Below are 13,373 nucleotides of genomic sequence, written 5' to 3' on the forward strand. Positions count from 1 at the left end.
TTTGACATCTGACTTTTACATAACCACTTGTTTATATTTCAATGACATTAGGATATTTTCTAAGTTCAATCCAAGACAATTCCAATACGAAGGAGAGGACAACATGTAGCAAGCAACAAGAGTGTATATAAACTGTTCATAGAATGAAACTGACCTTTGTGTCATTAGAATGAAAGGTTCCTTTTATGAATGAATATAAACAATTCATTGTCAAGAAATAATGGTTAAATATGGCAGCTCTTCTAAACGTACATATCTTGGCAATTGTCAAAAGTCTTTTAGCATGTTCAGAATGTGGTATCTGTATATACAAAGAAATTTTTATCTGCAGTAAATTTTAAAAAAAATATTTTTTATTCCGATAGAAAAGATGGCAAATTCATCTCGAGTAAACAAGTACATGACAGAAGTCACAAGATAAGTTAGCTCCATTCGCATATTTGATATTACTTCTACAATTTTGAAAAGTCTACATTTGACAAAATTTTGGAAACATATGCACCAGTTAAGTTTGCTGTTGTTAGAAAAGTGGTGCAACTTTTGAAGACTTATACATTGACGGTATGTTGACAGTCAAAGGAAAATTTTGACAGAAAGTTCTCAAAACTCGAAGAAAGGTAAAGCATACAAACTTGTTATATCCTTATGAAACCAAAGAAAGGCAGCGACTATGAATATTATGGTCTAAGTAGTTGAAGTTCAAGGTTAGTTGGGTGGTAAAAAGTATTTTAGAGTCTAAGCCAGTGTTTACTCCTAAAGAGAGAAGAGAACATTGACATTGACCCAGAAATGTTCTCTAAAAATAAAATTTTATTTTTACATGTCAATTTTTTTTTCTCTGGACTGGTTCAGTTCTTTCTTCTCCTACTTTTTTCTCTTTTTTTCTCTCTTCTTCTTTTCTGGTGGAGATATGTCAAATTTTCTCAAACCATATTTATGTAAAAGTTCTTTGTCCTTTAATAGCTCATCTATTCTGTTTTCTATTTCATCTTCAAGAAAGCAGCGCAGTGTTTTCTTTGCATTCTAAGAACTTTTGTTGGACTTCATCTTTCCAATCGGCGTCATCTCTGTCAACAAGTCTGTCATTGACAAAATTTTAAGGACTGCTCTTTGTAATGTTTTATGGTTCTTGTCATATTCCAGAAACAGAACTTTAGACAAAATTCACCTTCTTGTTTACACTATGTAAGATTTATGGTCGAAGAGTTTTGCTGCTCAAAAAGTTTGTCGCGAATATAGATAGAAATCGCTAGACATTTTCTAAAAGATAAAAATTTTAATTTTTCTAAAAATATGTTAGAAAAAAAGTTTGCTGACATTGACAAGAAATTTGAGAATGTTTTTAAATAAGAACAAGGTGAAGTTAGAAAATGCTCAGATAAAGCCTATACATGACAAGTTCTTATTTGCTCAGAATGGTATAACAGGTCTAATTGCACCACCTGGGTCGGGTAAGACTTTCACTTATCTTAAAATGGCTGCACAACAAAAGAAACTAGATGAGAAGAACCCATTCTATGAGTTAGTTGTTATTTGTTCGACTTCTGGTCAATTTGACCAAACCGTCAATTCGTTCAAAGATATTATAAAGAAGTCTAAGTTAGTATGTATAAAGGATACTGAGTTGTTAGATTGGATAAAGAAGTACCAAAGAAGAGTTTTGAAGTATAATGCTATAAATGAGTATATAAATTCTAAGTTTAAAGACCCAAATGAGGAAATGCAGAGAATATTAGAGAAGAAAACACTTCAGAAACAAACAGAAAGAGATAGAATACATTTCGAAGAATTGCAATCTTACGATTGAAGACTTACCCTCATAGATGTCTTCTTATCTTAGATGATTTCGCCTCTCATCCTTTGTTAAAGAACAGAGAACAAGATATGTGTCGAATTCTTAAGAAGCTCAGACACTTTAACATCTCAGTTGTCATTTGTGTACAGACAGCAAAGAGTTTAAGTAAGGATGTTAAAAGAATACTTACTGACATAATACTTTTCCCCGGATTGTCCGAAGACGATTTCATGGAACTTATGAAAGAGTCCATGGCAGGTAAGTTTGACAGACATGAACTATGGGAGAAGTACAAAGTCATACAAGACCCTCATACTTCTTTCAGAATTCATATCTACGCAAACAAAGTTCAAATTGTAAAAAGTCAAGCTTGAAAAATAAATGGTTCATCTACCCTACTTGTTTGAAGTTGTCAAAATACTCTGTTATTTTTTCTTTCAGTAGTGGTAAGTCTTCTTTGAAGGTAAGTATTGTACAACTTTTCATATCATAGTGTGTTTGAGGTAACGTATCTTGAACTATTTGTTTCACATCTTCATTTGGGGTCATTGAAATCGGTAAGTTTTCGCGATAGAACCAATTTCTGTCAGATTTGTAAATCTTAGCAAGGTCGTAAAAGCTCTTGTTGTTTCTTCTGACTAAATGCAACATAACCATATCTCTGTCTTCTTCATTTTCCATCTCTTCAGTATAAATCATATACTTATAGTTCTTTTCCTTTCCTTTTGGTACCGAACGTGGTATTCTTTTCTGTATGCTTTTGTCTTTTGCTTCAATGACTTCATCTTTTGCATGAAGTTTCTTTTCCATCTCTTCACGTTCTTGTCTGTGAAGTTCATCTAACATCATGAAAATATAACAAGCATAACGAGGTGAAGCCCACATTGCTACAGCATTTACTAAAAGTCTATGAACATAATATCCTTTCAAACCAGGAGCCAAATTCTTGCGATTTTCATACGGAATCTCTTCTCTCGGTTTTCCGAGGGAAGCAAGCATATGAGGAAATTCTTCTAAAAGTTCTTTTGTCTGTTGGTTTTCAAACCAATGATATGCTTGCTTTGTAGAACGAAGAGCATTCAAAATACTTTGCATTTGGTACATATCGTCTTTGACCGAACGAATGAGACGGAGTTGTTTGTTAAACTGTATGTACTCGTATTCTTCATTTATAGCTTCATGGACTATAACTGTTGTTGTGTTCTCTGTTGTTGACATATCTGTCTTTACATACAAAATAAAAAAATAAATAAAAATAAAACTAACTTTATTTTTTCTATCTTAAGGAAATTCATGATTTTTGTGCTGAATTCAGCAAAAATATATTTTAGGTGAAGAGGTGAGATTTCACCTCTTTTTTCACCTGTTTTTTCACCTCATTTCTACCCCAGTTATTTTATAAACGTTTCACATGGTAAACGTTATTTTTTAAATTTTGTGAAAACTCAACGGTTTGACACAAGCCATATGCCATTTTACTCAGAATTTTGTTGCTGAATTCAATAAAAATATATTTTAGGTGAAGAGGTGAGATTTCACCTCTTTTTTCACCTCATTTCTACCCCAGTTATTTTATAAGCGTTTTACATGAATTGTACGATGTATATTTGAAATCCTAAACAGTTTCGTAGCTTCTATTTCTTCTTTTAGTACATCGAATGTTTTAACAATGCCGAAAGTTTCTTTTCCATCTCTTCACGTTCTTGTCTATGAATTTCGTCAAGAAGTCTGTAAATATACCAAGCATAACGAGGCGAAGCCCACATTGCAACAGCATTTACAAGAAGTCTATGTACATAATATCCTCTCAAACCGTTTGGCAATTTTTCACGATTTTCATAGAGTTTTGGTGACTGGGGTTTTTTACCTACTCGCTGTTCTTCACTGTTTTCAAGAAAAAAAGTATGTCTCGCTGTGCTTCGCAAAAGTTCTTGTGTGCTTTGGTTCCTAAACCAGTCTTTAGAAGCTTAGTATCTGGAGCATAACATGCTGTCAAAATACTTTGCATTTGGTACATATCGTCTTTGACCGAACGAATGAGACGGAGTTGTTTGTTAAACTGTATGTACTCGTATTCTTCATTTATAGCTTCATGGACTATAACTGTTGTTGTGTTCTCTGTTGTTGACATATCTGTCTTTACATACAAAATAAAAAAATAAATAAAAATAAAACTAACTTTATTTTTTCTATCTTAAGGAAATTCATGATTTTTGTGCTGAATTCAGCAAAAATATATTTTAGGTGAAGAGGTGAGATTTCACCTCTTTTTTCACCTAATTTTTCACCTCTTTTTTTCACAAGCGTTTTACATGAATTGTACGATGTATATTTGAAATCCTAAACAGTTTCGTAGCTTCTATTTCTTCTTTTAGTACATCGAATGTTTTAACAATGCCGAAAGTTTCTTTATACTTCTTCTTGACATCAGATAGAAGGAAATCGTCAGCAGTTGGATAGTTTTTGTTCAGAAATTCTAACATGTCCATTTTATCTTCTACCGGCTTCTCTGCTTCTTTCTTTAAATCTGCATAGTCGTTTCTCATTCTTTCTATCTCTTTGACGGAGTAGTTATATCTCCTCATTGCCGCTTTACATTTAGAACATTGCGGGTTCATTTTTGCGTTATATTCTGAAACCTTACCTGCTAAAACAACTAAGGCGTCAATGGTTTTCTTTAAATCTGAAGCAGTTGGTTTTATCTGTTCATTCCATACCTTACCTCTTCTATCTTTATCTCTTATCTGCCATACACATTTTGCAGCTAATGAAACAAAGTTGACGTATGTCTTAAACTCCACCGATTTATATATGTCAGAGATGTTCTTATATAACATGTCGCAATCTTTGTCCATAACTTTATGGTTGCAATGAAAACCAAGGAATTCATAATTTACCTTTCGTATGAACTTCTTTATTTCTACTGAGTCAGTTGCTTTGACTTCAATTTCGTCGAATTCAGGAATAGTTAGTTTTTGCTGCTGAATTTCAGGTAGTTTAGGCAAATGGTCGATGAGGTCCTCCATTTCATAAAGATACTGTTCATTTGTTTCATCTTTCGCACTACAGTCTAAATTACTTGTTAAAAGTTCCTGCTTTATTCTTTGTATTTCTGTTTCGAAAGTATATGAAGAAGGAATGAAGCTTTTCATTTCTACTAACATAGATGTTGGATTCATGACTAACGAGTTTGGTGCTGTTGTTTGAATTGTTGTTGTGCCGATTGTTGACATATCTGTTCTTACATACAAAATAAAAAAATAAATAAAAATAAAACTAACTTTATTTTTTCTATCTTAAGGAAATTCATGAAAATTCAAGAGGGTGAAAAAACAGGTGAAAAAAGAGGTGAAATCTCACCTCTTCACCTAAATTATATTTTTGGTCCGGGAACAACTTTCTCTCAATTGGAGCTGTAGCATACTCTTTGCGTAAGCGGTTCAGACCTTCTTCGAAGTCTTGGTCTCACTTGGACTGAGATTGGAATTGGAATTGCTGGGGTGGAGCTTGCTGGAACAACCAAGGGTGGGGCAGTAAGGCATAGGCTGAGGAGGGTAGTTCGGGAAGCCTTGTGGTGGGTAGTAACCTTGAGGTGGAAATTGGTAGTAATTCGGAGGTACTTGCTGGAACTGAGGTTGCTGAGGAGACTGTTGTGGTTCTTTAGGTTCCTCTGGTTTGGGAATGGACTCGGTTGGTGGGAAGTCGGACATTCGTTTGTGTCCTGTCGGACCACAACGATAAAAATCTCTGCTACTAGCAGTACTTTTACTAACAGTAGCAGTACTTTTACTGACAGTAGCAGTACTTTTTCTGACAGTAGCAGTACTTTTTCTGACAGTAGCAGTACTTTTTCTGACAGTAGCAGTACTTTTACTGACAGTAGCAGTACTTTATCGTCGAAAACCCTCTCAAATTTTCCTTTTTACTGACAGTAGCAGCAGTTTTACTGCTACTAGCAGTACTTTTACTGACAGTAGCAGTACTTTTACTGACAGTAGCAGTACTTTTACTGACAGTAGCAGTACTTTTTCTGACAGTAGCAGTACTTTTTCTGACAGTAGCAGTACTTTTTCTGACAGTAGCAGTACTTTTACTGACAGTAGCAGTACTTTATCGTCGAAAACCCTCTCAAATTTTCCTTTTTACTGACAGTAGCAGCAGTTTTACTGCTACTAGCAGTACTTTTACTGACAGTAGCAGTACTTTTACTGACAGTAGCAGTACTTTTACTGACAGTAGCAGTACTTTTTCTGACAGTAGCAGTACTTTTTCTGACAGTAGCAATGGTCGAGGTCGAACCTACCGACGAGGCAATTTACCTAATTGAAATTAACGAGCTTGTTAAAGACTTCCTCAGGCAGAATGTAAAAGGCAAGCTTGTTAACGGTTGGATAACGGGAAGGGCTGCCTTGAATCTCGAGACTTCGACTGGAATTCCAATTCAAATACCAGACGGGACAGCCTACGACGACATAAAGCAAGCAAAGAAGGAAGCCATTATAAAGTTCTTTGCCAAGCGTCCTTGGATACTACTTCCAAACAGAGAGAGTCCAATTCCACGAATTATACAAATTCTCAGAGCACTGTTCCACTTCTCGGGTCGGCCGTTCTACATAACCTCAGAAGGCGACATTCAGCCAGTTCAGTAAACATCTCATTTTAACTCACTTTTTTTATGTTTTTTGTGAAAGTGTCAAAAATAAAATGTTTTCATGAGTTTTCTACGATGTTAGAAAAAAATGTTATTTTCTAATATCTTCACATTCAATACTTTTTCAGCACTTTTCCGTAGTTATATATGAAAGACAATTCGAGATAAAAGTCATAGTACAATGGAATAATATGTTGCACACCATTTGTTGTGAACCAAACTTGAAAGTCAGAGAAACTGTTACTAGATGGTTCGTAGAATTTAGAAGCAAAGTCATAAAAGTCCTTACCAATACATAGAAAACTATTGTTGCTTGAACTGAAACTTGCATGACACATAACATTTTGAGGGTCAAACACGTTTCTATAAACTGTCAAATCTGCTGGTGGAAGTATAAATTTAAATGGACCATCTGGTGGTAATGGTTCGTTCTGGTTTAGTAACCGAAGAAATTGTGCCCAAGAACGTTTGTCTACTTTCCAAAATAAAAACTCTGTATCTCTTGGAGGGTTAATTTCAATCTTTTGAAATGAAACGGTGGAGTTCATCTTGTCATATTCTAGTTTCAGATAGTATGTTCCATTTAGTAAAGAGTCGTATTTTTTGAAATTCCCAATAATATTTGTTCATTTGAGTTTGAAAGTCATTTAGAGTTTTCTCAAGACTTTCGTCTGAACGAACTGTAAAGATTCTCATTTCGTCAAATTTGTCTATTAGACCATCAGAACCTTTATACTGCCCATGAAAATATACTGCGAACATAAATGCGTTAGTTCTATTTGAAAACAAAACTCTTCTAAATCCTATTGCCTTTGCATCTGAAGGACTTTGAAGCCAACGAATTGGATAGTCAAACCTGTATGCTCGGGATGAAATTTCTTCATCTGAAATAGTCCTACCAGCATTTGTAAAGATATAGTCTAACGGTTTTGTATCTGCTACTTTTGTTCTTTGTTTTTCAACCTGAAGCATTTAATATATGTAAAAATATATTGTTTTAAAATGGTATGCCATTTCATATTTCTCATCTAACAAACAAGTTTCCCAACGGTCGTCTCCAACAAACTCAGCGTACATTTCAAATAAAATAAAAAAATGTCACTTTTTTAAAAATAAATTTTTTTACTTCATGCAATGTTTTATTTCTGTGCCGTCTTCAAGTATGCCCCAATATTTCCTTTTCGATATTACATGAACTTCGGAAAATACCTTATCTAGCTTAAAACAGCCCATCTTTTCACCGACCATTCCCATTTCAATGAGTTTGTTATAGCCTTCTTCGTTCGTCATGAGTGCGTCAATGTTCTCATAGTAAACCTTCACTTTGGATTTGACTTCGGAGAAGAATTTGTAGTTGTCAAGGACTGCCTTTGCGAACTGAGGGTAAGACCAATGTTCGACAATAGGTTTTAATGTGGTTACTAAGCCACTTTGACCTTGAGTGAATTCGTACTTCAAAACAAAAGGAGAAAACCTTTCAACAAAGTTGTCGACCTTCTCATAATGTTTACTCTTCATCTCTTGAGGTTTCTTAATGGAATATCCCCATGTCGAATTCATAAGCAATTTGAGTGTCATTGCAAGTTTGGGGTTTGAAGCTTTCCTAATATCATACAGTTGTTGTATGACTTTTCCAACTGTATAGTTCCTTCCCGGGAACTCACCATCTTCGTTTGGAATTCCAGTCGGAATATATTGGACAAACCTCATGTATGCAGCGTTAAGGTCGACATAGTATATCTTTCATCTGAGTCGAACTTGTCGCAACCAATTGGTCCAGTTTGTGGAAATTCAAGTGAGTCTCTTATCTTCTGAGAAACTTCTCCTGTTATCTCATAAACATCGTCGAAGCAACCTGTTTCATATAAAACCTTCTGACCTAACTCAGATGCTCTCCAATACAATTTGACGTCAATTGGATGTCTCAATGGAAGTTTGTTTATAGCATCTTGAAGTTCTTGCAACCTCATTGGAAGTTCTTCTGGTTCAGGTTGGTATCCGAACATACCAACCCCTTGTGGAACTGTGTACTTCTTTTGTACTAGAACTTTGTCTGGAACAACTTTTGGTCTTGCTAACAATGAAAAGTTTGTTTCGTCTTTTGGTATAAAACTTTCTGTAAGCTTGTCATCTGGAATTGGTTCCAACAAACCTTTCTCGAAAAGAATGTTTACAGCTCTGACAATGTTGCATTTACTTTTACCAAAGAATGGGTTTGTAAGACTTTCGTTCAACATGAAGTGGTTGTGGACAATTACAATCTTCAACCATGGTAAGTCTTTGTCAACAACATAGTCGTCATGTGAAGAACCTTTAGCTGTAGGTATGTTGACTCGGATATTGACATTTGCCAACGGTGCAATTTTTGCCAATTGACCTCTGAGAATGTACCTTGTCTTCACACATGACTCAAGATACTTCATCTTCTCATCTGTAACAAGACCAGAGTTCCTGAGACATGTAAGAATGCAAGGTTCATTGACAATTGTTTCAATTGAATTGTAAATTCCATACCTTGTCAAGTCAATGTCAGACTTATTTATGAAGGGGAAGTATCCAGCATGTTGTCTGACTGCTTGAGGGTTAGGTTGGTACCATTCGAACTTGACACTTGCAATTCCTTCAATTGCATTCAAAATGTCTGAGTCGGAGTCAACCATTTGTTCTCTCTTTGTAGTCTTGAAAGCGTCAAGAAGTTTTGCGGCTGTTTGTTCATTGCCATGTGCATAGTAAATGTGACCATCCAAATCTGTTATGGTCAATCTGAGATTGTGTCCTTTCTTATTTCCGTCTTGAATTGCAGCAAGTACACCCATGAAGCCTTCTTTGTTCTTTCCTTCGTCAAAGTTTACTGTAAAGGTTCGACCAGATGTAATTTGACTTCTAACTTCACGATACTTTTCATATGCATATCTTGTTCTTTCCATGGAGCATGTGCGTCTTCACCTTTTCCTTTTTCCTTCTCAAAGGATGCAATTGTTCGTCATGTTTCCAGTAGAATCTGGCAAAGCCGTCGTGTCCTTCAACTTGAGGTTCACTAACATCGAAAGGCATGTCCATAAGACGTTCTTCTTCTAACCTCTCTAGTCTGTTTGGATAATTGGCACGTGCTGTTTCCAAATCCATTTCGTAGCGAAGACCAGACAATTTGTCATAGACTTTTATGGGTCTTCCCTTCCTATATTTAAAATTCTTCGAAACTCTCCAACCATATCTTTGTAACTCTGCTTTTATTCTAGCAGACTTTCTATCCATTCTATATGGGGGCATTTTTATAAAAATAAAAAAATATTTTTTCTTTACTTTACATAACCGCCTGCTGCCATAAGTCTTTGACGCCAACCCATACCAGCTAATGAAGGTTGACTTGGTTTAGTTTGGAAACTAAACTTTGGTTTTGGTTTATCTTCAGTTTTTGTTTTTCTTCTTCTATCGGTTTTTCGTCACTTTTTGGTTCCTCTGACTTTACTTCACTTGCAGGAACAGTTGTGTCGTCAACATCTTCATAAATATCATATGCCATTTGTTTTTGTTTTCCTTTCAACTTTTTGTGTTTGTTGTAAAGTTTAGAATATTTCGACTCTAAGTCAATGAGATGTTCTATAATGAACTGTTGGTCAGTAAAGTAAACTTTTCCATCTGTTGTCTCGAAAGCTCCTTCAGACTTCAGTATTTTATTTGTGAGAGTTGTTTTTTTTTGAGATACTAGCCGTTCCATTTCTATGAAAAGTGACTTTATAGTTAGGGTTTGTATTTCCAGACCTGGCACTTTCTATTATTGAATTTTTCTCTTCATCTGTAAGTTCTTTGACAGGTTTTGACAATGATTCTGAACTTTTTGTTTGTGGTGTCAAATCTACCGTTTCAACTTCTTCGGTCATTTCATCTCAGTAAAAAAATTTTAGTTTGGTTTGTTTTCAACTGGTTGTTTAGGTTTTTTAAGTCGGTCTAAAACTTCCTGAGGTATAGGAAGAACTTTACAAACACGTGGTGTAACTGCTGGAAGCCGACAAATCCATCTTGAACTCATTTGTCTCAATGCTGTATTGTTCATTTCATCTCAGTAAAAATTTTACATTCCCCAAGTTTGAGGTGGTTGAGGTTGGTTATTGTTTACCCACTGTTGTGCATGGTTATATCCTCTGTTAAAGAATCTTTCACCTTGGTCCATATAGTGTCCTGCTTGGTTATAGTAGTCATTTGCTTTGTTATAATAGTTTCCTGCTTATCTTCCTACATTGTCCATCCATCCTTGAACTTTTCCTCTTGTTTCAGGATTTGGAATAAGATTTGTTGCATCTCGTGCTACATCCCAACCTTTCTGTACAGTTTGTATAATAGGTTGTGCTTTCTCTTTCAGTATACCTAATGTATTCAAAATCTTCCTTCCAATTCCAAATGCACCTCTGGCTATTGTTCCCACTGCGGGTAAAAATCTAGATGCGACTCCTGCTAATGCGCCAAATAAACCCATTTCTTATAGGGTAAAAAATGACGAATCCGAACAAGGACCCCTATGTTTCTAAAGCGACAAAGAAAGCACTCATGATAAAAATCTTTAGTTCAACACCAAATGCTTGGTTTATGGATATCTTGGAAAACATTCCGAGAGTTAGAACAGATGGACCTCCATACTGGTTAATATTTGTTGGTCAAAACACAAGATACTGTGAAGCCATACCATTATGGTCCAAAAATATTTTAGATGTGAAAACTGCTTTGACAATATTCGTTGACAAATACCATCCAACAAAACTGACATCTGACTGTGAAAGTTCTTTCAAATCAGATGATGTAAAAAACTATCTGCGTTCAAAAAATGTAAACCAATATTTCATTGTCGACCAAAACCATTCTGCTCTTGGTGTCATTGACGGTTGTATAAAAATGTTAAGAGACTTAAACCAACCACAAGTGGTGAAGCAAATGAAATGTCATATGACGACAAGTATAGACACTTCTCCATGGCAAAGATGAGACAAGTTTTAAATATTTACAATAACCGTAAACAAAAAGGTTTGGGAAACCACTCCCCTGAAGAAATGAAAAACAACCCTGACTTAGAGAAAGACTATATATTTAATAATTTAGTCAAAAGAGACAAACAAGAAAGAATGCCGGGCTTCAAACTTCAGAAAGGTGACAAAGTAAAAATAGAAATACCTAAACGCGACCCATATGAAAATACTATTGACTATGACAACAATGGGAACCCGACAGGTACTCACATTCGTGTTCGTAAAAATAGAAGAAAGTATACAAGAGAATATTATGAAGTTTTAGGCAAACATGGCAAAATGTACACACTGCAAGCAGAAGATAAAACTACTATTGTCAGACCTCGTTTCAAACTTGTCAAAGTTCAAGGTGGTATACTTTCAAAGACAGTTCCTAACAAATATAAGACAACTCCTGACGAATATGCTAAAGAAGTTGAAAATGACGACTAAGCAATTCTATACCATGCGTAAACTGTCATGTAAGGTGGCATGTATTCTTTACTTTGTCCCGTTGTTTGTGTATATCCTGAAACGAAATGTGTATGGTTTCCTTCTCCCTGAGTGTCACTCCAGTAACAATTTATAGCAAACTTAACGTCGTCTTTAACATCATATCCTTTACCTTTTGTCATTCCTGACCAATCCCAATATCTATGCTTATGCCAACCTGCTTGAGATGTACTTAAATCTATGTAGTGACTGTGTGCAGGTAAATTTTCACCTGAAATCGTTTTACTTCCACCTGTTTCCTTTGAAGAGTTTGCACAATACAAAAACCTGTCGACTATTTGTTCCCATGCACCAACACCAAACATTACTTGAGGACCTCTTGCTTCCATAGATGTATAAATAGAACCTACTGGGTTCATTAAATCAAACATATGAGATATTATAGGATTGTCTCTTTTGAACTTAAAATATAGTGCAACTATTTCAGGTTTCTTCTGGTTTGTGTCAGAATATTTTTTATAATATAATCTTATGTTTTCAGGGTAGGTAAAATCTTGACTATAATATTTATTTCTGTCATCTGTATAATAATATACTATTCTCGTTTTTTCTATTGCATTATATCTTTTATATCTATAATAATCTAAATATAATGTTAGCTTTTGTTCATCTACATGTGGTGTTCTGTCGTCATCTCCATAGTCATAATAATATAGTGCTGGAGCTGGGTCAGGCAATGTCATATCTGCCATTTCATAAACTCTTAAATATTTCTTTTGTTCGTCTCCATATAAGTTTAAGTAGCAGTTGTTGTCTAATGGAACTTTAACTTGTGTACCATCATTCTTTTTATAGCTTACATACATTTCATTGTTATTTTTCGGAATGAGTTTACACCGTGTACCATTTTCTAAGGACTGTACCAACTGCCATCTAAAATATTTATTTTCTTCATTGACAGAAAAGTCACCAACAATAGTTTCAATATTTTTGTTCCTATCAAACTTTGGTATATTTCATTGACATATGTTTTATCTGCTTTATTTTCAAGGCTAACGTTTAAGTCTGTTATTTCAGAAGATGTATGTGTATGTCCAACGGCACTTTTCCTGTTTAAGGTTTCTTGTAAGTTTGTAATATCAGATATAGAATGTGTATGAGTCTTATCTGCTTTTGTCTCTAATGTTTCCTTAAGACTTGGTATTTGGTTAATATAATGTATATGAGTCTTTTTAGAATATTCGTTTTCAGCTCTTGTCACTTCACTTGACATTTTATTGTCAACATATGTTTTGTCTGCTAGTTCAGGATGAGTATGTTCTTTTGTTGCATAAGCATTGTTAGCTCTTTCTTCTTCTTTTGCTATTGCATCGTCTACATATTCTTTGTCAGCTTTGTTGTCAACATCTGCTTTCAAAAGAAGTTCTTTTATAGGTTTCTCGTTTAAAGTTCCTTTTGTTGGATTTATACAGACAGT

The 13,373-nt window shown here is 34.9% G+C and overlaps 4 protein-coding genes and 5 pseudogenes across 9 annotated transcripts, besides 1 other annotated feature; 1 reads left to right on the forward strand and 8 right to left on the reverse strand.

Moving 5' to 3' along the window:
• Positions 1-13,130: part of a mobile genetic element that runs on past the window's edge.
• TVAGG3_0233820 lies at positions 1,294-2,163 on the forward strand (annotated as a pseudogene). The gene has a single exon. A coding segment is annotated over exon 1 (870 nt).
• TVAGG3_0233830 (KilA, N-terminal/APSES-type HTH, DNA-binding family) lies at positions 2,186-3,013 on the reverse strand (the record flags this gene model as incomplete). Its single annotated transcript, XM_051227430.1, has 1 exon — positions 2,186-3,013. One exon carries the CDS (start codon positions 3,011-3,013, stop codon positions 2,186-2,188), a length of 828 nt encoding a protein of 275 aa, XP_051112416.1.
• On the reverse strand, positions 3,442-3,926 carry TVAGG3_0233840 (annotated as a pseudogene). Its single transcript has one exon. A coding segment is annotated over exon 1 (485 nt).
• Positions 4,093-5,028, reverse strand: TVAGG3_0233850 (organellar and viral DNA polymerase type B; the record flags this gene model as incomplete). Its single annotated transcript, XM_051227431.1, has 1 exon — positions 4,093-5,028. The coding sequence occupies one exon, from the start codon at positions 5,026-5,028 to the stop codon at positions 4,093-4,095; it is 936 nt and encodes a 311-aa protein (XP_051112417.1).
• TVAGG3_0233860 (uncharacterized protein) lies at positions 5,236-5,505 on the reverse strand (the record flags this gene model as incomplete). The annotated part of the gene is made up of 1 exon (XM_051227432.1): positions 5,236-5,505. The coding sequence occupies one exon, from the start codon at positions 5,503-5,505 to the stop codon at positions 5,236-5,238; it is 270 nt and encodes an 89-aa protein (XP_051112418.1).
• TVAGG3_0233870 lies at positions 6,560-7,418 on the reverse strand (annotated as a pseudogene). Its single transcript has one exon. A coding segment is annotated over exon 1 (859 nt).
• TVAGG3_0233880 lies at positions 7,573-8,452 on the reverse strand (annotated as a pseudogene). The gene has a single exon. A coding segment is annotated over exon 1 (880 nt).
• TVAGG3_0233890 lies at positions 9,295-9,701 on the reverse strand (annotated as a pseudogene). The gene has a single exon. A coding segment is annotated over exon 1 (407 nt).
• TVAGG3_0233900 (uncharacterized protein) lies at positions 10,348-10,500 on the reverse strand (the record flags this gene model as incomplete). The annotated part of the gene is made up of 1 exon (XM_051227433.1): positions 10,348-10,500. The coding sequence occupies one exon, from the start codon at positions 10,498-10,500 to the stop codon at positions 10,348-10,350; it is 153 nt and encodes a 50-aa protein (XP_051112419.1).
• Positions 13,131-13,373: the final 243 nt, after the last annotated feature.

Source organism: Trichomonas vaginalis, chromosome IV (assembly GCF_026262505.1).
Source record: "Trichomonas vaginalis G3 chromosome IV, whole genome shotgun sequence".
In the NCBI taxonomy this organism is placed as follows: domain Eukaryota; phylum Parabasalia; order Trichomonadida; family Trichomonadidae; genus Trichomonas; species Trichomonas vaginalis.